General features: G+C 49.2%; 9 protein-coding genes across 9 annotated transcripts; 5 read left to right on the top strand and 4 right to left on the bottom strand.

The window, feature by feature from the left end:
- Positions 1–906: 906 nt before the first annotated feature.
- On the bottom strand, positions 907–1353 carry BDV37DRAFT_255165 (uncharacterized protein). Its single transcript, XM_032082702.1, has one exon. It carries the CDS (start codon positions 1172–1174, stop codon positions 947–949), a length of 228 nt encoding a protein of 75 aa, XP_031938774.1. The 5' UTR covers positions 1175–1353; the 3' UTR covers positions 907–946.
- A 1916-nt stretch (positions 1354–3269) lies between these two features.
- BDV37DRAFT_273701 (uncharacterized protein) lies at positions 3270–6302 on the top strand (the record flags this gene model as incomplete). The annotated part of the gene is made up of 3 exons (XM_032085108.1): positions 3270–4219; positions 4280–5192; positions 5268–6302. The coding sequence occupies 3 exons, from the start codon at positions 3270–3272 to the stop codon at positions 6300–6302; spliced, it is 2898 nt and encodes a 965-aa protein (XP_031938773.1).
- Positions 6303–7070: 768 nt separating this feature from the next.
- Positions 7071–10391, top strand: BDV37DRAFT_296261 (J domain-containing protein; the record flags this gene model as incomplete). Its single annotated transcript, XM_032090077.1, has 4 exons — positions 7071–7628; positions 7838–8065; positions 8126–9460; positions 9819–10391. 4 exons carry the CDS (start codon positions 7071–7073, stop codon positions 9855–9857), a joined length of 2160 nt encoding a protein of 719 aa, XP_031938772.1. The 3' UTR covers positions 9858–10391.
- BDV37DRAFT_182698 (uncharacterized protein) lies at positions 10064–11258 on the top strand. Its single transcript, XM_032079509.1, has 4 exons — positions 10064–10528; positions 10582–10699; positions 10786–11072; positions 11226–11258. The coding sequence occupies exons 1-3, from the start codon at positions 10202–10204 to the stop codon at positions 11064–11066; spliced, it is 726 nt and encodes a 241-aa protein (XP_031938771.1). The 5' UTR covers positions 10064–10201; the 3' UTR covers positions 11067–11072; positions 11226–11258.
- Positions 11259–11734: 476 nt separating this feature from the next.
- BDV37DRAFT_255141 (SKIP/SNW domain-containing protein) lies at positions 11735–14000 on the top strand. Its single transcript, XM_032082701.1, has 3 exons — positions 11735–12012; positions 12083–13528; positions 13594–14000. Exons 1-3 carry the CDS (start codon positions 11866–11868, stop codon positions 13756–13758), a joined length of 1758 nt encoding a protein of 585 aa, XP_031938770.1. The 5' UTR covers positions 11735–11865; the 3' UTR covers positions 13759–14000.
- A 353-nt stretch (positions 14001–14353) lies between these two features.
- On the bottom strand, positions 14354–14767 carry BDV37DRAFT_285731 (uncharacterized protein; the record flags this gene model as incomplete). Its single annotated transcript, XM_032087787.1, has 1 exon — positions 14354–14767. The coding sequence occupies one exon, from the start codon at positions 14765–14767 to the stop codon at positions 14354–14356; it is 414 nt and encodes a 137-aa protein (XP_031938769.1).
- Positions 14768–17808: 3041 nt separating this feature from the next.
- BDV37DRAFT_273698 (ACT domain-containing protein) lies at positions 17809–19439 on the top strand (the record flags this gene model as incomplete). The annotated part of the gene is made up of 3 exons (XM_032085107.1): positions 17809–17853; positions 17996–18387; positions 18449–19439. 3 exons carry the CDS (start codon positions 17809–17811, stop codon positions 19437–19439), a joined length of 1428 nt encoding a protein of 475 aa, XP_031938768.1.
- A 1034-nt stretch (positions 19440–20473) lies between these two features.
- On the bottom strand, positions 20474–21973 carry BDV37DRAFT_255138 (WD40 repeat domain-containing protein; the record flags this gene model as incomplete). Its single annotated transcript, XM_032082700.1, has 3 exons — positions 21648–21973; positions 21270–21599; positions 20474–21188 (listed from the first exon to the last, which is right to left on the bottom strand). Exons 1-3 carry the CDS (start codon positions 21703–21705, stop codon positions 20476–20478), a joined length of 1101 nt encoding a protein of 366 aa, XP_031938767.1. The 5' UTR covers positions 21706–21973.
- On the bottom strand, positions 21974–23988 carry aspC (septin CDC12). Its single transcript, XM_032082699.1, has 8 exons — positions 23892–23988; positions 23695–23818; positions 23613–23626; positions 23509–23551; positions 23290–23452; positions 22918–23228; positions 22348–22856; positions 21974–22291 (listed from the first exon to the last, which is right to left on the bottom strand). The coding sequence occupies exons 2-8, from the start codon at positions 23737–23739 to the stop codon at positions 22222–22224; spliced, it is 1155 nt and encodes a 384-aa protein (XP_031938766.1). The 5' UTR covers positions 23740–23818; positions 23892–23988; the 3' UTR covers positions 21974–22221.
- Positions 23989–24125: the final 137 nt, after the last annotated feature.

The following is a 24125-nucleotide window of genomic DNA, read 5'->3' as shown; positions in this document are numbered from 1 at the left end:
TTTTTTTTTTTTTTTTTTTTTTTTTTTTTTTTTTTTTTTTTTTTGTTTTTTTTTTTTTTTTTTTTTTTTTTATTTTTTTTTTTATTTTTTTTATTTTATTTTATTTCTCTCACTTTTGTTTCAATATAGAATGGATCAGCGCGACTTGCCGGTATGCATGTGGCCCCCGTATAAGATAAGTATAGGAATTTGTCCGAGTCGTGGGCCGAAGGATCCCTTACTGATTCTAGGTTGTACTTACCCTTTTACTAGTTACTATTTGCGATTAATATCATTGAATGGCGTTCTGGTCCAGAGAGAGGAAAATAAATCATGATATAGTATCCAGCTAGGGCCCAAATTTAATCTGCGCAGGACAGGTAGTCCCACATGAGATGTCGCCTAACAGGGAGGTTTGGATCCTCACACACAGACATTCAAATTAATCAAAAACGGGAAGTTGCCTGTCGACCAGACAAGAACTGGAAATGAAAGCCCGAGTTGTTTGGTAGGCGGACCGGACCAAAAAACCCACAATTTGTCCCTTTCCCATCGTGCATTGATTGAAACATTGAAAACAAGGTTATTTTCAACTGCCGTTCCGAAGATTCTCCCTCCATAGCGGCAGAGCCATGCCCGCGTCTCACCAGTCACCCATAGTCTGGTCCGGGTCTCCAGTTTCTTGATCCCCTAGCTTGTGTTCTTTTTGGGTCCTGGAGATACACGGGATCTGGGAACCGTTTTTACTCTTTCCCCTCCATCTTTAGTCTCTACCATACTTGCTACTGTATCGGTTCTATCCTGCGGGGCGTTCGTTAAAGAAACTTTAGTTAATTAAGGAAAATAATAAGAATAATAATCCACCGAGGTAATTTTGCTGTTCTTTTCCCTTTTATCGCTCACAGGTGGAAAGAGTGGGAATGGGAGCTCAATTCGGCTCTGATGGAGCATCCCATGGAGACTACTATCAAACCGTTGCATGATCCATAACACTTCTGACGATAAAGTCGGTCTGTGAAGCACACGATGACGATTCTTGTCTTTCCCTTACTCTTGGCAGTGACTCCTGCGGTCGAATTCGACTGTGACACTGGTGCCCCTGCTGATCATCAGGGAAGTAAAAAAAAAAGAAAGGAAAGAAAAGAAAGGAAAATAAAATCCTTCGAAGCTTTCTAGAAATTGACAAGTATGGCATTGTGGCGTGCAGGTTCGTTTCAGGATGAAGAAAATCCCTGAATAACGCTTTGTATGCAAGTCATGAAAAGGGTAGAGAGATGTGGATTAGAGATCGTCTTTGTTGGAAGGTTAGTCGTAGTCAGAAGTACATTCCATACTTACCTCGATTTGGCCATATATAAAGAAAGGGACCCGTCAATGATAGGGAAGTCTGGGCGTCGACCGTTACTGCTAAGATAGTGCGTGTGGATTGACAAGAACCCGAGGAGAGAATCGAACTAAAACTGAACCCTTTTTTCCCCATGATCATCCGAAGGAATTTATTTGATGGATCTGTCTAATTTGAAGAGAACTACTATTAGTTGATTTTTGTTGGAAAAAAAAGGTGTTATCATTTAATTTTTTTTTTTTCCTATTGGAAATTATTTTAATATTCTTTGCATTTTTGCTGGACTGGAATTTTTCTTTTTTCCTTTTTCGTTTTCCTTTTTATTTTCAATCAATCTACTTTATACTTCTTTCCTTTTCTCATCGGGTGATTTCCTTCTCTCTCACGTTCTTACTTACTTCCCTTTCCATTCCCGTTCGCTTTTGGGGTCGTCGACTCTTTGGTTTTCTTTTTGGGTTTCTTTCTCATATTCTCGAGCTATCTTTTGATCTTTTGAATTTCAATTATTTTGGGAATTGATTGCCTGGGTCTCTCTCTTTCTCCCTCACTTAGCACCGCCCCTCCATTTAGTACACGTCTTACAGGGGAGGCTGTTTTTTTTGTGTACGAGTGCAGATACTTGAACGTCAGAACACTTGGCCCCCGATATCCCTCGGCCCTGAGTAGCAAATCACCTCTCGCAGGGCTCTCTTGGATTTGCCGCGAATACGCTATCACTGCCAGGGTCCATTCCTTTCCCTCTAGTGGCAGTGTTATTTTCTCAACCTTCCTCTGAACGGTTAAGGTGCGTATGGATTCCTAAGGGTTCACGGTGGGCTACTGTCGACGCCGGAAGAGGACTTTTGGTACAACAAAAATTCCAAAAGAAAATGAGAATAAAAAAAAGGACAAAGAAGAGCAGCCCACTTCGTTGTTACTTTAGTCTTTCATTCGCCTATTGTCCTACGCGGCCGCGGACACCATTTGTCCTCGACAAACGCCCTTTCCCTTTATCCTTACTCACTAAGCTTGTTTCCCTGCCGTTCTGACATTACTAGTTCCTGCAGTCCGACAACGCTATCCCTATATCATTTGGGTCCAGAAGACTTTGTCTTGACCCTTACTACTCTCCACCGTATCGGGGCATCTCCCAGTGCCGCCTCGATTTGGACCCAACAACTAACCCCCCCTCCTCTCCTCCAGCGGGACTAACTGTTGGGTGTCCGGGACATTCAGCTGGAATTTTGCAGCTTCCCGGGACTGGGGAGAGTGTCCTAAAAACCTAGAGTATCAGACTCGTTTGCGCAATGACAGTGGCGTGCTAGATTGAATACGCCCTGACTGCTGCCTTCCCCGTTGTGTCTCCATCCTCCGGGAGTGTATGGAAGCGTTCAAGTGAGCCCGTGTGGCGCGAAGTCGTTCTTTTTTGTTGCAGAAAGCTGGTCACAGATCATCCAATTCTGGTAGTCATTCTCTTTTCACTCGGCGTCCGCCACCTCCGCATTCGGTATATCCAATTCAGTTCCCTTGATAGAGGGTATTTGTCACCAGTACGAGGCTCGAATAGAGCCTGATTCTATCTGCCCTTTCAATCCAAAGAGGGCTTAAATACGGCTTTCATCTATCATTTTTAATTTTATTTCATGACATTTATCTTACTACGATACCCTTGAAATTTTATTAACGCCAAAAGCATCGCAGAGTCAATAGGAGGTGGGTGGTTGCATTTCGACCTGTCCGCTCACTTGATTTACCGTTATCATACCCCCTTTGGTAAACAATGTTAATCATTTGTCCTGTTCTCTTCGCCAGATTTCCCCCCCCCTATTGCTTGGTACCTCAAGACGTTGGATTTCGTTTGGCTTGCTAGCAGTCACTTGGATACCGACTTGAAAGCTGTTGCTGTTGGGTATAGGATCTTAGGCACCTGCGCAGAACCGATTCGCGTTTACACCCAATGTCAACCATGTCGAATCACTATGTGGGACAGTTCGGTCGTATGCTACCTGCCATCGATGGCCAGTCGAGTCGTCGAGAGTCCAACCCGCCAGCTAACCCGCCAGTCCCCGGATCTCACCCATACCAACTTCCACCACCGCGTGCTTCGGCACCTTTGCAGTTAGGAACTGATCCCTTCTTGCACCAGCGAAATCAGGGAGAGGCCGATTCTGGAGGGGCACTTTCGAGGCCTTCTCCAGGCCATCAGCAGACCCCAAGCAAGCAGCTCCCATCCGTTAGCCAGTTGTTGACCCCCACTGTGCATGAAAGCCGACCACCATCACCCTATCATTCCCATGCATTTAACTATACGCCTCATAATGGAGCGACAGATCCCACGAATCGGTACCGCCCTAAGGAGACAGGCCCTGCCTTCGCGACACCCCGGAGTGACATCTCCGAGAGTGCCAAATTCCATCCAAATCCCAGTCCACAGCTGCAGTCGGGGCCCTTGCCCCGCCTCGCTCATATGTCACCCCATGGCTTAGGGCATGAGCCTCACTTTAGCTCTGGGAGCCAGGGCAGCCCTTCTGTTCCACCTTTCGCACCCCCCGCTTATTCCCCCCAGGGCTTCAGATCCCATGACCGGGACCCAGATATGGCTGGCTCAGAGACCTCGGATTCTGGCAGTGCGACAGCAAACAAATCCCAGTCCAATGTCCGACCTCATGTCATCGATGAAAAGTATATCGATGGAGAGGGTTTGTGCTATATATACGCCGACGGCTCCCATTGTCCGAAGATCATCGATGGTGTGCCGGTGAACGCTAATTGGGGGATCACTAAGGCTGGAAAGCCGAGAAAGCGGTTGGCACAGGCATGTCTAACCTGCAGGGAAAAGAAAATCAAATGCCAACCAAACCTTCCTAAATGCGATCAGTGCCAGAAATCCGGACGAGAGTGTAGGTTTGAGAGCGCGTAAGTACCGAAGATCTAGTCAAATTTAATGCACATGTGTCTGATATTTGCGTTTACTAGGCCTCGCGGTCACCGTGCAGCACTGAAGGCTTCGCAGCTGCTAAACCGATACGAAATAAGAGATGGTTTCACTCCGGGCCACAGCTATCCGGGATCTTCTAGTTCGTTTTACTCGATGGTTCGGGCATCGGAGAGTTCAACCTCCCTTCCGGGAACCAGCTCACAATCGCCGGTATCTGAAGGCGCCGTGCTTACACCTTCTGCCATGGAGGGTGTTCAGGACAGTACGCCGGAGGCTGAACATCAACGCAGACTGCGAGTACAGAGCTTGAGCCGGGTCTCTGTGGGGGCTGAGGAGTTTAGCAAACGTCCTGCGGCCCATGTGGCACCAGACTACAACGAGATATTGATGGAAATGAAAGATTTGGATCCTCAAGATCCCATCGCATGCGACTGGAGCATCGATCCGTACGAAGCCGATCCCGAACTGACAATTCATTACGTTGAAACCTATTTCAACTACATCAATGATCGCTTGTATTACATGCTTCCCCGGAAACGTTTCCTTCTGTGGTTGAGGTCATGTCATACGAAATCATTGGACGATAATATGCTTCTTTACTCGATGATGGCGTTGGGTGCGGTATTCTCGGATCGTCCAGATCGAGTGATGGCACTTAAAAGGTATTCGCGCACTGCCCGATATGCGGTAGAGCGCAGCCAACATAGCCTCACGTTACAACTTGCGCAAAGCCGTATTATTATGAGTCTCTGGTTTTACGCTATTGGTGCACTCGTGAAGTCGTGGGACGCCGCAGGTGCGGCTGTCCGAACCGTGTGCGGGTTACGATATAACGTCGAGTCAGGTGGAGTTATCGTAGACCAAAACCAACAAACTTGTGAATACGGTCTACACCCGCAAGCGTTAATTGAATGCCGCCGGAGGACGTTTTGGATTGCGTTTATGATGGATGTAGGTTCCCCAGAATACCCTGGTATTCCTCAGTTGGTTTCATCTCTGAACTTGCGCTGACCACTTGCCTACTAGCGTCTGTCCTCCTTTTATACACCCTCCTCGACCTTTATTTCCTCCCAATCCGCCTACCTTAGACTCCCTTGCCGAGAAGAGGTCTACGAAGCCCAACAGTATACCACCGTACCTTATTTCCAAAACTTCTTGAATCAGACACCGGTGTCGCCAGAGGATGAGCTCTCTGGTATAAGTGCCATGGCGCTTTTGATAGATGTTATGGCCATCTGGGGAGATGTCTCGGATCATGTATTCCGATTATCATTGATACCCGCGGATGCATATCGCAAGCTCTTCGAAGAATTCCATTCCTCCATCGTCCGACGGTCAGATGAGTTGATCTCGAGACTTCCTGATCATCTCACCTTCACGGCAGTAAATATGGAGCGAAGCATTCGGACAAAGAAGGCAGACACATTTGTGGAGATTCACTTGCTATACCATGCCACGTTGATGAAGCTCAATCGACATGCTCGCCATCGTAGCCTGCCCGAAGCAACAATCGATTGGCACGTACATACAACTCGAAATCATGCGGCCGAGATTCTTCGGATATCTCTTACTCTCATGCGCTACGCAGCCGAGTATGAACCATCACGCCTTGTCATGGAGCCGACCATGGCCAAAGGCACAATTCTTAGTCCTTACCTGGGCTACGCGATAGTCTCTGCCGTCGACGTCCTCAGTGCGGGTGGACTGATTGTTGACATCCCTGAGACCATTACTCTCATTCGGGGTGGCCTTGAAGCACTGAAGGAGCTGAGCCGTTTCTGGGCTGGATCTGTGCCCTTAGTGTCATTGGTCGAAACACGACTTGACGCCATGCTGGAGCATCGCCATCACCCGATGATGTCGGAAGGCAAGGTTGCTTTCATGGTGACCGGACCGTCTCTGGATAGTCAGATCCGCAACGGTACCCAAAAACAAGAACCACCATCCAACGAAGATCTCATGTACGGTGGTCTACCCCGTGAACGATTCTTTGCCGCCGTGGGCGCCGGAAATGTTCCATTTTTGGAAGAAAATATTCTCTGGATCCGAGACACCAGTTGAATAAGAAGCATTGCATTGCAGCGTTCCGTTCTCATTTGGTGTTGGTGGTCTGCTACCATTTCTACCCCTTGTCCTTTCCCTCGCTTGTTCTCTGAATCCTTGCATGGCGCGGTTTATCAAAATGGGCTATAATTAATTTATTACCGTATACCCTGGAGGCTGGTCTTTCTTCTTCTGTCTACCCTTGAGCCCTTGCGCTGTTTGAATTTCCTGTTCGATTTAATTGAAGGGCTGAGTATGCCTTGTTGAATTAGATGGGGATCCGTTGTGTGGTCCTCAATGACATGACTGATACGCTGGATGCATTGACATGGACATGTATATTAGCGAGACATGGTTGATCTGAGCATGTTTTGAATTGAATTTTGTCAAAAATATTGACCCATGAATCGAATTTCATCATGCTATGAAATATCTATATAAGTGTCGCATCTATATGAAGACAAAGGACCCAAAACAAAACGGAAGAACACAAACGTTGTACCTTAAAACTTCGCACCATACCGAATCCGTCAAGGTACACGGGACCAACGGGGCTCCACAGCCGAACCCCCGACACTTTTTCTCCCGCGACGTCATCCCAAATAACAGCTAAGCCTATCCCCGCAAAAAAAGAAAGAAAAAAATAGCCAAAAATTCCCTGGCGCATCACCCACCTACTAAGAGCAATTCGTAAAATCAATCATCGCAAGAAGATGCCTCGTCGCCACTTCCACAATTAATTCTCGAACTGATCGCGCCCCCGGAGAACCAACAACAAGGGACACGATGGAAGCGTCCTACTCATCCGAGTCCTCGGATTGGGTCCATGCTGAAGCAACAACATCCCAGCAATGGAACCCCGGCTCCGAATACCCAGATAATAATACCACGGATCGCAATCAGGCAAATGGCCCGGACCCAGACTACTCAGCTCTATTATCCTACCCCGAAGAAACAGATTACTATGCCCTCCTGGGATTATCCCGGACACCGCCGCCCAGCGACGCAGAGATCCGCTCCGCGTACAGGAATCTGACGCTGAGTTTCCACCCGGACAAACAGCCCGGCGAGTGGCAGGAGATCGCGAGACGGCATTTCGAGCGCATCCGCGAGGCGTACGACACGCTGATTGATCATCGCAAGAGGACCGTGTATGACCTCCTGGGCGCCGAGGGCGTCCGGGCGGAATGGGGCCCCGGCGGGAGTATGGGGATGGGCGGGGAGGCGGAGCGGGAACGCAGACTGGGTGTCAAGGCTAAGTCGCCCGAGGAGTTCCGGAGGTGGTTTTTGGACGCGATGAAGCGCAGGGAGAGGAAGGCCATTAATTCCATGGTGCAGAGTCGGGTATGTTATCTTTCTTCTCTCCTGTCGGTGGTTTGTTTGGCGGAAGGCGTGTCTTTTGGGTGTGGTTGCTGACGTGGTGGGTTCTCTTTCTTTTTTTTCTCGTCCCGTAGGGTTCCATTGTCTTGGGTATCGATGCTTCCGATATGATTTCTGTGGATGAGGGTGAGGGCGAAGTCTATTTTAGTGTGCCTTCGGCTACGCCGTCGAAGTTTAATGTGGGGTATTCCTTTAAGGCGCCTTTGCCCACACCGAGGAAGCTGTTGGGGAAGTTGGAGAGGGATGAGCCTGTGGAGGAGGGTGCTGAGCAACAGGGGCCGGAGGATGAGGCCGGTGATGAGCCGGAAATGGTCATTAATGCTGGAATTTCGGGTGAGATGCGCCACCTGACTCAGAAACTTTCAATCGAGCATCTGGATGGAACTACGGAAATACGTAAGGTAAGAGAGATGTTGTTGTTGATGTGGATAGATGGGATTGTGGCTGACGGTGTTGCGCAGGTTCCGTTGCCGCCCATTATAGCCTCGCAGGAGATCACGCTTGGAGCCACTGTTAATCATGTGTTTGGTGATGTTGCAAGCCAGAAGGGGATCCTTAGCAAGCGGCCGTTCTCGTTCCTCAGATATTCTGCTGTCTCTGTTGGTGCCATGGTCTTGCCTGTTCCGTCAGTGCAGGCGAACATGGTGAAGGCTTTTACGCCTGTTGCCGGGACGAATCCTTTTAACGTCAACTTCAGCAGCACGTTCTACAAGTCGCCTGTGAAATGCCCGCCAGCAATGGCCGTTCAGGTCATGAAAGAGGTGGGTGAAAGGAAGCACGCTTTCTTTAGATGGCAAAGCGGTACTATCAGCTGGCCAGGCGCCGTAGAGCGCTTGCTTAGCCCCTTTCTTGACATAGGTCTGGATGTCGACTCTGCGTTCACCATTCCCAAACAGACTAGCCAGTTCCAGGTTGGTTTGCTAGCTCTCCCAAAATCTCAAAAGCAGGCTGCTTTTATGGATGACTATGATGAAGAATCGGAGGACGGGGAAGAGGAGAGCGAGTACCAGCAGCTTCGGTCCAAGCAGCGCGCGGAAGACAAGGTGGGTGAAGCGTGGCAAATAGGCTTTTCTGTTTCTCCTGAAGCAAGTGGCTTACAGCTGAGCTATGGACGTAATCTCTTTTCTGGAACGGCCGCCAATGACCCCTTGCGCTCTGAATGGAGTTCTGAAGGTCATTATGCTTTGCCACCGGCAAATGAACCACGCTCCGTGCGGGTTGAAGTGACCAGTACTGTCAACATGGATTTGTCGCTATCATGGAAAGTTGAAGGGTCGCGGCAGGTTGGTGAACTGACTCGCATGGGACTCGGTATTGGAGTTGAAGGCCCCCATGGTCTTGTCATGACGGTCTTGTGGAGTAGACTTGGCCAAAGAATCAAACTTCCTATCGCCGTCTGTCCCATTGACGTGGTTAATGCGGACGCTGCCGCGCTTGCTGTCATATTTCCATGGCTGGCATACTGTGCGTGGGAATTTGGGTTCATCCGGCCAAGAGAAAGGAAGAACCGTCGACGTGTGATAGCTCGACGACAGAAGGAGCTGAAGAAATTGGTGCCAATAAAGAGAGCAGAAAGCCTGCAGGCGACTGAAATCATGACTGAGCAGGTACGGCGGAGACAAGCGAAGGAGGAGAGACAGGACGGTCTAGTCATTACCAAGGCTGAGTATGGCCATTTTCCTTCAAAGAAAAAGGGCAACGACACTGGCAAGGAATATGAGGTGGTAGATGTCACCATCCCCGTGGCCGGTTTGGTGGACCGTAGCCAGCTGGTGATTCCCAAGAACATGGTCAAGGTGAGTTGATTATCAGCCTGCAGTCTCATGGGGATGCAATTAGCTAATAATGCACAGTTCCATATCCTTGGCTTTTATGACCCGGCCCCTCTTCTGCCGAAGACCCTGAGGATTTGGTATACATACCACGGGGCGCAGCATTATGTAGAAGCCACGGACTCTGAGGCCATTGCTTGCCCCATGCGCACTCATTTGATGCCAGATGAAAACTGACCAGCATCTGGTGAAAGCATGACATCTGTATTAATATGTTAATGACTGTGGTGCTGTTGGCAGTGTTGTTGTTTTGGACATCGCCACTCTTGGACCGCACAACTTTGCATTTTGTCTCTTGCATGTTTGGTGTACTGATGGATAGACTTATTATTCTGTGTTCTTGGAGTCTGAACTGTCATAAACCACTACTAGTATACATACTAATTGGAATACTTAAACAGTGGAATGTAGTTTGTCTTCAGGAGATGAAGGTGCGGTGAGTTGTTGGGATTTCCAGTGAAGTAGGGGAGGCATCCGATAGGTAACGGACTTTGGTGTCTGCCTGTCATGTCAACAATCCCACTGAAGTCCCGCCATTTGTTTGCCGGTGTTACTCTCTCAGATTCCCTTAACACCCGTCATATATTCCCTGAACGTGTTTATCCATCTTTGCGATCTTTTCACTTTACACCTCCATTCTGTCACATCCTTTCACACCCTTAACCGCGTAACCACACCTCCTTCCCCAACTAACCCTACATAAACATGACTGCAAGCCGTGATGACAGTGCCAAAGATGGCAGCCCTTTTGCTGCGATCAATACGCCAGTTACTTTTGCCAATGCCAAATACCGATCTACTGGCCCGGCGCTGCAGCTAGAAGAGCATACTGCAACTGCGGCTGTGACTCCCACTACTCCTACTTCTACTGCTTTCACTGCTTCTACTAGACCTGCTGCTACTTTTCCGGCTGCAACCAGCGCAACTCATGCTCATGCTAGCTATGGGTGCTGCCCTGGACCTCAGTTTCACGCGAGCTGCTACGGCACTGGACCATACGTTGGCGTTATCCCAACTCCCGCCTGCCAAAAGGTAAGCTAAAATAGGCATGACGCCATATCCTAACTAACAAACTATGCCTGTAGGCTCCAGGATTCCCTGGCCGTTGTGTCTGCTACTCTGGAGATATGTCTGACCCTGTTACACCTGAGCCTTATCAGCTCGAGGTTTTTGAACTAAAGAAGTCGATGGGGGTTTCTGCTGGTATCATCGACCCTATTTCCCAGTTTCCATTTGGTATCTAAATAAAAGTGGAGAATAAGTACAACGTACTAACTTATCGCTCACAGCGCCTGGCTCCGCAAAGCTGATGTACCAGGTCCCATATCTTGTTGAGGAAGACTGCAAGTTCTGGTTCCACGCGCCCAGTGGTGATTATATGCACCTCACTGTCAAGCAAATTGCTGAGAAGCAGTGTGCCGGCCACTGGGCGAACACTTGTACTGGCCAGCCTTACTACCAGTGTACGCCTAGGGACAGGATCCGATATCACGCTCAGGATTTCAATGCAGTCTTTCAGAGAAGTGGGCTCAGCCACATCGAGTTCCACAAGCGCTACCAGCCTTTTTGACCTTTGGTATGTCTTTCCCCTTCTTCTCCGTCCTTCCTTTCCTTTGTCTTGTTTGTGTTCCGTGCTTGGGTTACTCGTGCGTTTGGGATGCTGATATCGCACAGCGGACCCAAGACCTTCCTTTGCTGATTTGCCGGACTGGTCTATTGCTGGACATAGGTGATGCCTTGATGCTCGCTGGATAGATTGAAGGCCTCGCAATTTAACCGTGGAGAGGAGATATTGAGCGGGAAATACGATGGAGGTTCTGGGATGGCGAAAGCTTACTTGTACCTGGTGTACTTTACTCAATGGAACTCCCTCCTTTAAATCTTTAGCCCTCCTAAGTGTAACTACGGCCTTTCATGGCTATATCCGCGTAACTACTGTAGATATAGTAAGCTAAAATACTCGATACTAGCTCTATTCAATGAGCCTTAGACATAATCAGAATCCTTATGTGGACAATATTGGGTTAGATGATGATAGAGCTTCACGAGAAATAGGAGGAACAAAGAGAATATTCCAATCTGAGTGTATGTGTCCTGCAGATAAAAAGTTAGCTTTTATACCTACTACACCAGTACTACAGCAGTGGTTTGTTTGTTGATATCCAGTAGAAACTATGAAAACGGATGTCTTCCCGATCGGGAAACAATGACGACGAGACAACTGGGAAGACACTACGGCGCGCCACAGAATCCACTCCTGCAATCCCGCCGCCAAAAAGAGAAAAAGCATCCAACCACCACTAGAACTTTCAACGTATCAATCACTCCCCTCCCCCTATTCCCTTATCAACCGTTTCACCCCCTTGACAATGACTTCCATTGCAGAGGGGCTTTTTAAATCCCTTCCAAAGCCGAAATACACCGGCGAGGATGAGGAGATCCCGCATCACGCGCAGCCCCGTGGTCCGCGGGTCGTGGGCGCGGACCAGATCGATGAGACTCAGATTGTGTTAAGGGTGGGTTGATATCCATTTTTCTAAACGTGGGACTTATGTGTCATGGAAATGCTAATGAACTACACTTTAGAAAACCGGCCCTCCCCCGTATGGAAACCGTACCGGTTGGCGTCCTCGAGCCCCCGAAGACTTTGGCGACGGTGGCGCGTTCCCCGAGATTTTGGTCGCACAGTATCCGCTCGATATGGGCCGCAAAGGCTCATCATCGACATCTAATGCACTTGCTGTGCAGGTTGATGCAGAGGGAAAGGTTAAATACGATGCGATCGCGCGACGAGGCCACAGCGATAACCGGATTGTGCACGCCTCCTTCAAGGACTTGATCCCGCTCCGACAGCGGGTGGATATGGGTGAAATCTCACTTGATCGGCCGTCGGAAGAGGAAGTCGAGGCGCAGATGGAGAAGACGAAGAATGCGCTGGCGAACCTGGTGTCGGGAGCCGTGGCAGCACAGAAGCCTAAGAACGTCAGGGGTGGAAGTCGGGCGGAGCCGACCTTCGTTCGTTATACGCCTGCGAACCAGATGGGTGATAATTCTCGGAAGAATGACCGGATCATGAAGATTGTGGAAAGACAGCAGGATCCCATGGAACCGCCGAAGTTCAAACATAAGAAAATCCCTCGTGGACCGCCGTCGCCGCCTCCGCCGATCATGCATTCGCCGCCACGGAAGCTTACGGCGGAAGATCAGGAGGCCTGGAAGATCCCACCGCCCGTGTCGAATTGGAAGAATCCTAAGGGTTATACAGTTCCGCTCGATAAGCGTTTAGCCGCCGATGGTCGTGGTCTGCAGGATGTTACTATTAACGATAAGTTTGCTCAGTTTGCTGAGGCTTTGTTCACCGCCGATAGACATGCTCGTGAGGAGGTTAGACTGCGTGCTCAGATGCAGCAGAAGCTGGCGGAAAAGGAAAAGGCGCAGAAGGAGGACCACTTGCGGGCACTTGCCCAGAAGGCCCGCGAAGAGAGAGCTACCAGCAGCCGTCACGAGTCCCGTGCCGTGTCTCGTTCTCGCTCTCGTTCTCGCAGTGTCAGCCGGAGTCCATCTCCGTACTCTAATCGGTCTGGTACTCCTAGTGATGACGAACGAGCTGCCCGGGAGCGTGAGCGCATGCGTCGCGAGCGCCGCCAGGAAAATGAGAGACAGCTTCGTCAGTCGAGAATGGGTACAGAGAGACGGATTCAAGCAATGGCCCGTGAACAGAACCGTGATATCTCGGAGAAGGTCGCTCTGGGATTGGCAAAACCGACTCAGTCTTCCGAGACCATGTGGGATTCTCGTCTGTTTAACCAGACGAGTGGAATGGACTCCGGATTCAACGAGGATAACCCTTATGACAAGCCGTTGTTTGCTGCGCAGGACGCCATCAACAGTATATACCGTCCCCGGGCCCAAGTCGATGCCGACGACGACGAGGGCGGTGCCGAGGGAGAAATGAGCAGGATTCAGAAGTCGAGCCGATTCGAAGTTTTGGGTAAGGCTAAGGAAGGCTTCCGTGGAGCTGCTGATGCCGAGGTGAGTGACTCAACTGGTCCCTTTCGTCCACTTTATGGTAGGATCCCTGCTAACGAACGAAACAGGCTCGTGATGGCCCTGTTCAATTCGAGAAAGACACCACCGATCCCTTCGGCATCGACAGTATGATTGCCGACGTCACTGGCGGAGCTGGACAGAAGCGCTACGGCATTCAGGAAGTTGATCGTGAAGACCGTGGCTCCAAGCGCGCTAGAGTTGACGAGGAGTAATCGCTAGATGCAGTTGGGTTGGCTCGGTAGGGTTCGATTTATACCATTGTCGTTTGTTGGGATGATTCATGCATTGCCGGCGTTGTCATTGTTCCTTTTTATCTATGTGTTTGGTTTCTTCCTCTGGCTCAGAGGACAAATTCAAAATTCATTGGGCTGCTTTGTTGATATATGTAACTGTATTGTTGTCAGACAGACAAGACTCGGTAATGACTTTGAATCAATGATATATACACGTATAACTGTTTATCTACAGAACAAATATTTGTTTTCTATTTAGACTGATATTTAGGCTGCCGCTCACCTGATTTCACTACGCCTGATACATTATTGAGTGGATAGATATGTAGAGGCAAGATTCATATTCAACTAGTTACAGTATCCAGCTCCTCTCCTCCTTTCCATCCAGGGTATATACACTTCTCGAGCATCAATAGACTCAGATATCAGGACCTTCTCCCTCTGTAGTTCTCACTACTCGCACACGAAGGCATCGAAACAGAAACAAAAGCAACCGCACACCAGACCCAAAAGGCAACGCATCAAATCCACAACCATAAACAACCCACTCATAACAAAACAAAACAACACATCACTACCTAGACCCTCTCCTGCCAACCCCAAACCCAACCCCCATCTCCTCCCCAACCCTCTTCCTCCGACCCGCCTCCCCAAGCAACTTACTCTGCAAATCAAACTCCGTCTGCCACCCATCCGACCCCGTAACCGGCGGCGCAACACCAACCGGCAGCTCCCCCTCGCATCGCTCCCGGAACGCCCGCAGCTGCTTCTCACTCCAGCCCTGAGCACGGAACCACCCCGATAGAGACTCTTGCATGTGGTTGGTGCTTCGTAGCCAGGTCGTGCAGTGTGTGTCCGTCCAGCCCTGGGAGCGCAGACAGTTGTAGATGGCTTGTTGGGAGGGGGTTAGTCGGGTTAGGTCGATGGGGGAGGTTGGGGGGATGAAGTGCGCTGGTAGTTGTTGGGGGCGGTTTGAGCTGGTGGTCATTGTATGTGGTTTTGGGTGAGTTGGTATGTTGGGGGGGGCTGTGGGTTCATATGTTGTTTATATTGAGGTCATATATAGGGCCACTTGGCAAGGATGGGGTTTGTGTGTTTCATATATTGAATTTGGATGTGGAAATGGGAACAATGAGACTAAAGTAAGTGATTCGCTCTGGCTATTTAAGCTATTTATAATGGCTGAGCTACTAGTACATTGTGGTGCTCTGGATCCTTCCAATATGATGGAATCCCTGGCTGTATACTAATACTTCCTAGTAGGTTGATGTGACGCCTGATAGGTAGGTAAGGCCGTGACATTCTGGTCATGATTTAGTGGTAATTCAAACATGTTTCAGAGCACAGGGTAATGCGATTATTCTTCTCATTGGATGGTAATAAATGACAAGTAAGTCAGTACGTCCGAGTCATGTGATGATTGTATTCTCGAATAGTAGGACCCTCAGTGATGCCATGAATGGTTGGTAGCAGCCGTTGGTTCTCTAACTCTAAGTATCCATATGGTATGGCTACTGAGAAGGTGGCCCTTCCGGGGAGATTCTCGATACTTGGTAAGGGATCCTTCATGTATACCAGTGGACCTTGAGACAGTATACGCATGGACGGAGAATGGGTCATTAAGTGCATGTCTTATAGACTCCAGAAATACTAATATCCGGGAGAATAAATACCGCGGAGAGGAAGATGAAAAGCATGTGAAACTGTTGGAAGCGACAAGGGATGTAAATCGCTCATTATGGAGCCCCCATCGGCCTGAGAATTGGTGATAGCATCTGCCTAACGGGAAGGGAAGGCCAGATTTGGTCAGGTTGGGTACATGTTGACACGCTAGACACCCATATTAATAAGAGAGCAGCATCGTCGTCAAATGCTGTCAAAGGACGTGGTGGACCCTGTATACGTCGGACACTGACTATGCAGGCGTATCCAGTAGATTGTTGAGACGGCGACATGATCTGATGATTGAGATTCCTAACAGCCAATGAACGCGAGAGTCATTATTTTGGCTGTCTCCTATTAGTGCCTGTAGATAATCGTCAGAGGGAGACAACGGTATGCATGAGGCAAGATATGGGAAAGCTCTTGACAAGCGTCCATGCTATTGAGTTTTGCGAAAGAGAGAGGCTGCGTTTTGAGAAGGTCATGGGGCATGGATTTCATAGTTAGTTGCTGCTGTAGCGCTGCAAGCGCAGTCAGATGAATGTTTTAACCGGCAGTGCCGAGGAACGTAAAACAACACTCGCAAATTGTGGTGATTGCCGTTGCGAATGACGAGCTAGTAGACCTCCAACGGGATTCAGAGACATCATTTGGTATGACGTCGTTGGAGTGATATTGCTTGCTAGACGAAACAATACCTGCACCAGGGTTGTACCGCTGGTGTTAGGTTTCGAAGGGGAAGTGGTTGATACCACGATGAGGGCAGGTTCAGTGAACGCGGAAGGTTTTTCTTATCGTAGAGGGTTTCCCGCTGGCATTCCGTGGATGGACAGGACTCCACCCAACTCATTGCGGTGTCATTGGGACCCTCCAAAATCCACCCGCTTTATCTCCCGTCGAAAACGGGCCCCCTTGCTTGCGAAGAGGTGGAGATCCATATCTTACGATACGAATGGTGCTGCCACACTCTACCCAACTGCGGATTGTGTGACTTATCAGTTTTTGCGGTGCCTGACTAGCCCGAGTAAGTTACCCCATGATCCTGGTTGCTTGAAAGTGCGGGGAGCCCATGAGCGTCCATCATGAATCAGTCGTTTCATATCCTGATCTGCCCACACAAGGCCATTGGATTTGCATAGGAACCGTGCGCCGGGAGGATTCGACCAGCAAAAGCACAGGCATTTATCGGTAGTGGCGCCTACCGCGGAGTGGCGATCGCAACGGAATTGCTCATTTGCTACTAATGCTGATAAGCAGTGGTGTTGGTGGAGACTTGACACTGGAGATAAAGCAGGACGAACCACTCGGCCAACGGCTATGTCTATTGCGAAAGATCATTAGGTAAAAAAGAGGATAAGGCATTAACGAATTTTCTTCAAGCAGTTGCTCAGGCCTCAGGGGGCCAAAAGGCCGGAAAAAATCTGAAGGGAGAGACAACCGGTCATATATACCCTCCTATTTTATTTTAATTTTTCTTTTCTCTTGCCTTGGTTAAGCTTCCAACGATTGTGGATATCTGTGTGGGGACCTTTTTTTGCGACAAACCTTCGGTGACTCAAGTTTCAGCAAGTCAGCAAGAGCAGCCAACAAAAGAATTATTAAGTCATTGCATTGCATTGGAAAGTGAAGGAGAGGGAAAAGAAGTGGGAGTGTAAGTGAGCGAGGAAAAGAAACGCAAGTACAGAACAGGCATAGAGTCCAAGTCACCTGAGAAGCTCTTGTTCTCTTCCACCGTCTTGACTCATTCCAGTTCTGGTGTGCTTCGAGCCATCTCTGATGCCATGCTCCTCATCTTTCCCTGATTGCCCATCTCTTATAACATCGTCGTTCGACTACTCCTTACTTGCGTGCTGGCCTTATTGATATCATTCCCTCGGAAAATGGCGTAATGGAAGGCGGTCGACGAGAAGGAATGATTGCTCAACGTCTCAAAACATTCAACGGAAACAAAACTATGCAGTATAAGACAAACAGGCGAAGTGACCCTACCCTGACTGCGGTCTATCTGAAGCTACCTCGTCGTTCGGCTCTTCTAGTTGCTCCCAAACGCGAGCTGTCAATAACACCAGTACAGTCTCAATATTATTCTTAGTATATCATTTGCGCCTCTCAAACTCTCGAAAGGAATCAATCACGCGGAGTGGGCTGTCCAGTTTTCCATCGACCTTGATTTTCATTCCTATATATAGTCCTACCAGCTGGAATCCAGCCTTGCCACACCATTAACGAAGAGCCTCAATTCAGCCTGGCCTAATTGTCCTGCGCCGCACTAAATCCACCAGTGATTTATCCACGAGATCACCCTCGTGAAGAGCCGGCGTCTGACCTGCTCTTGAGCCACACAGGCTTTACAATACATCTGAAAAGATGGAGCAGTCGCTATCGCTCATTTCTGCTCAGGTCCAGTTTATGGTGAGCCTATTATGTCCTACATGCAAAAGATCCTATAACAACATGATTCCTGAATATGGCTTCTTCGGACAACTGCTGGATTTTTCCAGTGATCCTTCGTGTTATGAGGCTTAGCTTGCTAACAACAATGATGGTAATGCAGGAAGACCGACTGGCCCTCGTCCATATTCCACTGGACCTCTACCCGTATTTTCTGAATCCAATCCTTCAGGTCCTTTTTCATGAGGTACCTCCAATTAGTGGGAATCATGCAGATTTCCAGAATGGTGGCCCCGACGGTGGCCACAAACGCGCTCAACCTGCGTTCTTGAACCTCTCCATTACACCTGTAGAGTGTTCTATTATGTGTCCTAGGCAACTTGCCAATGACTATTTCGCTCCGTTGGTTGAACGTTTTGCGAAAGATAACGTATCCAATCCGTGTCGCTTGTCCATTAGCCGTGATGATTTCATTGCCATGCAAGTGTACGGAGAAGGCCTCGAGGCGGGCCAACGAGTACTTGAACTCACCAGCCCATTAGCGATGGCGGGAATGTATGTTTCTTTCTCCTCTTTTCCCTAAATCGTAGGTTGTGCTAATGGGGATATGTTGTAGCTCCATATTTTTTATTTCCACTTACTTCTCAGACTATATTATTGTTCCTCTGCGTAGCAAGACGCAGGTAATTCAAACTCTGGAAAAGCGAGGGTTTCAGTTCGAGATGTCGACGGACGCATTCATCAACAACAACCAGTTCAACAGTTGTCTCAGTCCCGTGTCTCCCCGGTCCACCAGCAGCCTGGGATCTCCCCCGCCCACTCCTCCGCCATCATCACTTGATGAATTACAGACTCGCACATTCTCTTCCTTGCGAAAGAATAACATCACTCCTTCCGTTGATAGATCCCTCCGCTTAGTCCAATGTGCTGTTCACCATCGTGACGGCAGTGAGATCAGCTCTATATCTATACTGCGCGACGCGCTGACAATAGCGCTTGTCGTGGATAAGCCACGATTTCTGTCTCTTACCATGACCGCAGCCGATCCCGCAGCCTCAATTCTACTGGAACAGCGGCTTTTGCCCCGATTCTCAAGTGATCCTGCATTCCCTGCCGAGCCAGATGACGAAACCAGTCTCTTATTAGGCTCAAAAGAGGAGATCCTCGTTCCTATCATGCTAGATCTACGCAAACTTCCACTAGAGGCTACTGGTATTGTTTGTGGCGTAGCTGGTAGGTTGGCAGACGCTACGCATGATCGAGGCGATGACATCACGGACGGTTCTTCCACAATTATGTCTCATTCTTTCAATGGCTTTTCTTCTTTTGATGAGACGATGAATCGGTTTTTCTCTTCGAGTGTCGGATCCGGCGGACCCGTGAAACCTCCAACTCCTGGGTCTGGACGCAAATCAGCCAGCAACGGCAAACCGACCCACCACCTGCAGCCTGACTTGGACAGCTCGATCGAGGCTGTTGAGATCAGCTTCCTCAGCACTGCACGAGCGGGGACCATCATTGTCGGTGAGCACGAGCTTCAACGCGCCGTGGGTGCTTTGGAAGCCGAGAGTCATGAGCCCGAGGACCTTGAAGGATTCGAGATATGATTATATTCAACTTGCTGCCTTCGATTGCCCAGCTTCTACACTCAAAACGAGCATCAGCCTTCCGCAGAAGATACCGAGGTTTACCTTTGACTTTTCTTATTTTTGAGAGCACCTGTGGCGAGTTGAACTCTCTTCTCTCCATTTATGATTTACGCCCAGTTCGCAAAATTTCGTTGAAGTCTATCATAATCAGCTATACCGGCGCCCAAAAGTTCTCATCTCATTGTTCTGGACTATAACATGATACGGATAACAGTACATTCCCCTTTAAACATTTCTTTCACCAAAACTTGTATTGATAGTTAGCGAGGTTGTCCGTCTCGGTATGAAATGCTGAGATTAATGTTCATGATTTTGATTGGAAGTTAAATATCTAAGTTTGGATTGTTATTGATATCCACGGCGCTTTGACTACTTGCCATTTATCTTGTCCTTCGTATTCTTTGTTCTTAGAATGACTATTTTCGTTCGGACTGGGCTTTATCTCCAATGACAATTCCATAGTACTTCTCAGATAAACCTATATCAGCTGAAAAAACCACAGCATTCGTAATTGCAAGCGCCTGAAAGCTTGAACCAGGCCAATTTGAAATCCAGCCTCGTCGTAGTGTAAAACCCTACGATGAACCGTCACGACTCCACAGTGGCAATCCATTAATTCCCGGGAAACCGAAGGAACTAATCAATAGATCGGGGTTTGTGACTGTGTCATGCGTTCGTGGTTGGGGAAAGTATATCCCAGTTTCTGAAGTCTTAGTGGTGGCGCAGCTGAGGACCTATGGCTATTAGCTACGAGCTGTGGAGATTGAGAGATCGCTCGAGTGGTTTGCTTTGTCTCAGGGAAGCGATCTGAGCCACGATATTTTCCTTTTAGGGACTGCGATGCGTTCGCCTCTCTTGGGGGCCTAACAAAAGCCTGTGAGCTGTAGTTGGTGAAAGCTGATATGTGCAACGTGACTAGTGCACGTGGTATGTTTGAGTTAATTATTCATCGCTGGGCGGAGCCTTAGCCGTAGATTTTGACGCTTCCTATTGTTCAAGACGTCATGTTAGCTGGCACATTCCAAGACTCAATATGTGGGGCCAGGTAGATTGAGAGATATTTTTCAGCCCTCGCGGTGTAATGGATTGAAATGAGGAACAGAGAGTGCAATAAGAGAAAATACGCACCGTCAGAGCAACCGCCGGCCCAACATCCCCCCTTCTCATTCCACGCCACGCAACTGACAACCTTGACGCCCTCGCCAGCTGGAACACTAGCGATGAGCTCCCCGCTCACAACATCCCAAGCATATACGTATGCTTGGGCCGACCGGTCTTCCTTATCCGTTTCGCTTCCACTGAGCACCATCGCATCCCCTTTGGCAAACGCAGACCTGATTCGCAGCTCGCTGTTCCGATATCCGGTCTTCCCGGAGTTTTTATCTCCGCTTCCAAACGCCTGGAGGAGTTTGCCATCGGTGCGGTCAAGCATTCGAATGCGACTGTCTAATGTTGAAGCCAGGAGGGCATTCCCGTCCGTCGAACAGCGCACGCTCGTTACTGGGTGTGCGAGAACATCGACCGTTGTACGACCCATGCGAACATCGTAGATACGGGCACGGCCGTCGTAACTTCCACTTGCGATGGAATACGTAGGGGTGTGAACATGGATGGATGAGACCGTGTCGCTGGCTTCGGTGAGGGTTTGGATTGGCTTCGTTGAGTTGGATCGTGTGTCCCAGAGATTAATCGTAGTGTCGGCGCTACCTGCAGTATAGGATAACATTAGCATCGATCGATTCAATCACCACGTAGGTTGAGGTGGTGGTTCCAATTGGTAAAACGTACCAGAAACGACCACCGAGTCGCCTTCGCCTGCAAACTGCACCGCTTCAACACGGGCTGCATGTCCACTCCATCGCTTTACAGTTATGCCCTGTTCAACATCCCAGAGGAAAACCTGTCGGTCTCCGCCAACGCTGGCAAAGCGGGAATTGTCACCCGCGACGGCAACATCCAGCACCGAATAGCCGTGCGCTTCGTACTTTTGGATCGGGGATGTCGTTTCCGTACCAGGTTTGTTGGGTATCGCGCGGGAGAGATGAACCGCGCGATCGGAGGAACCGGTCAAAACGTACGTTCCAGGATAGCTGGAGAATGTGACAGCGTTCACGGGCCCTTGGCGATGTCAGAGGGAAGAAGCTCCTGAAGGCGGGGGGAACTTACCATTATGTGTCTTGAGAGTGTGGACTAAATCTGTAGGGAATTGTTTCGTCACGGGCATTATACACAGTAATATTATGATACGCTGTGGTTTAAGTTGTTGATCCGAATCGCAAAGGAGTCGCTGTTTAAGTGGATGTGGAGAAAAGAGCTCTCGTTCTTGGCAATCAATTAAAGGGCGGCGGGAGCGCAGAGGTAACTTTATTCTAGTAGCATCCCGCGGCTCCTCCGCGGAGGTCGAGTTATTTGTATACTTCCATGCGGACAACTCAAACAAATTAAATATGTATTGGCATGCCACAGAACACAAGTAGGTTATTATCAATGATGTAGAAAAACCATCGCTAGCTACCAGCAGGTAAAGAGAATAATAACAAGAAAACCCAGCGAAACTCAGGACAGGGCGTCTATGCCCTATGCAAATTGTCTCACTCGAGTACACACAAAGCCGAAAATAGGAAAGTTAAAGAAAATTTCAAGGGGTAGTCAAATGAACATGAAATAAAATTGGCGAATGCAAAGTCTGCTTTTCCCACTGTTGATCAAAGACCACAGTTTGCAGTGGTTCAAAAGTGCCTTAGCGACGTCCATGGCTGCGGGTGGATGAGCCCTGCAAGGACTCGATTTCCTGCTCCAGCGATTTGATTCTGTTCCCTTGTTAGTTTGATTGCCATAGCGAAGCTGAAGAATGGGGGACACATACGCGGCATGCGTAGCCTCCAGGTCCTTGTTGAGGCGGTCTCTTTCGGCAATGAGCTTCTGCTCCCACTGTCGGAAACGCTGTTCCTCGACCTTGACCTGCTCGGTGAACCGCTTGCGAAGCGACTCCTCCTCTTCCTTGAACTTGGGGTTGTCCAACTTCCTGGGACGGGCTTCACCGAATTTCCGGGTCTCCATCTGTTGCGCACGGTAGGCCTCGTAGTGTTGCTCCTCGGTGGTGTGGATAAGATCCAGCATGTGGGTACGGATCAGGATCGAACGAAGCTTCTTGAAGTCGCAATGGTCCTCATTCTCTACCTCGGCAACACCCCAGGCATATTGACGACCCTTTACAACCCGATTGTCGCTGGTCTTCACATCCTTCTCGGAACCGATCACGGCGAAAGGCATGGCAGCCATCAGGCTCCGCGCGTGGGTGGCAGCATGCTCATCATCTTCTTCAATCGGGGGAGTGTAGATCTTGATGCCCTGGGCTTCAATGACAGCTTTAACCTATATGAACGCAATAGGTTAAGTAAAAACCTCACAGATGGAGAACCTAAGTCAATCTTACTCTCTGCTTGTAGCGGGCCAGATCGGCGGGGCTGAGGGTATCGGCCTTAGCAATGACGGGGATAAGGTTGACGCGAGAGCTCAAGCGCTTCATGACCTCAATATCGAGGGGCTTCAGGGTGTGGCCGGTGGGTCTGATGAAATACAGACAGGCATGCACACGCATATCGATCTTCTCTGTGCGGCGGGGCTGTTGCTCCTGCAACATGTAGGACTCATGCTGATCGTCGAGGAACTCAATGATAGGTTGCCAGGAATCGCGGTTGTTGACGTAGTCTCCGAATCCGGGGGTATCGATGACGGTCAGGCGAACTGTAAAAATATACCCAGAGCGTCAGCTGTCGGCCAGCGAACGGGAAGTGCCATGGTGTACCTTTGAAGAACTTCTCCTCCAACTCGGCTTTAGTGATCTCGATCTCAACAGTCCGGTCAATCTGCTTCTGGTGACGACGCTTGTGGTCGGCATAGTTCTTGATGGTCGTCGAGAACAAGGTGTTGATAAAAGTGGTCTTTCCCAGACCAGACTCTCCAGCAACCTGCAAGACCATCAGCACTTATCTGGCTTATCGTGTTGAGGCCCTATTAGACAAACCATAATAGTGAAAGCCGCACCCCGCTTAGCGACAATCTTGTGACTGTAAAGCTTCAGTTAGGACCCTCCACCTTTTCTCCACCATAGCTAATTCAGAAACGTACCGCTGATTGGGAAGCTATTGGAATAGTATTATTAGTGACAGGTCCATTTTGGAGAAGTTCCCGAGCGTATTCCAGCACTTACGTTGGCAATCCCAATGGGGGAGGCAGTCTCAGTAGTGGAGGCCATTGTGATAAAGGGGTCGATCAACGAGAGATGGGAATTCAATCAAGACAAACAACAAAACGATGGTGGGAGAAACGACGCCCTGCTCTCGACAAAAAATTAGCCAACGGGAAAAAGAAAAGAGCAATAGGAAGAACTTGAATGGGTAGCAATACCGGTCCGGAATCAATGGCCGTTGGGAATGTAAAGGAAGACAAGCAAACAAGACTCAGGATGCGGCAGTACCTTCTTTTGGTTTGGGTTGGGTTAAACTGCCCCTGAATCCCGTCTCGTCAGCAGTGGAGAGCAAACAGAAGCAAACAGGCAAAAAGGCATGACCAGGACCATGACCTGACCTCCAACTCTGGGGGCTCCACCATACCTCTTCCGGACTAGCCCCTCGGTGTCGG

Source organism: Aspergillus pseudonomiae, assembly GCF_009193645.1.
Source record: "Aspergillus pseudonomiae strain CBS 119388 unplaced genomic scaffold BDV37scaffold_64, whole genome shotgun sequence".
NCBI lineage: Eukaryota > Fungi > Ascomycota > Eurotiomycetes > Eurotiales > Aspergillaceae > Aspergillus > Aspergillus pseudonomiae.
Note: the sequence above shows the minus strand (reverse complement) of the source record. Positions and strands in the feature narration are given on the sequence as shown.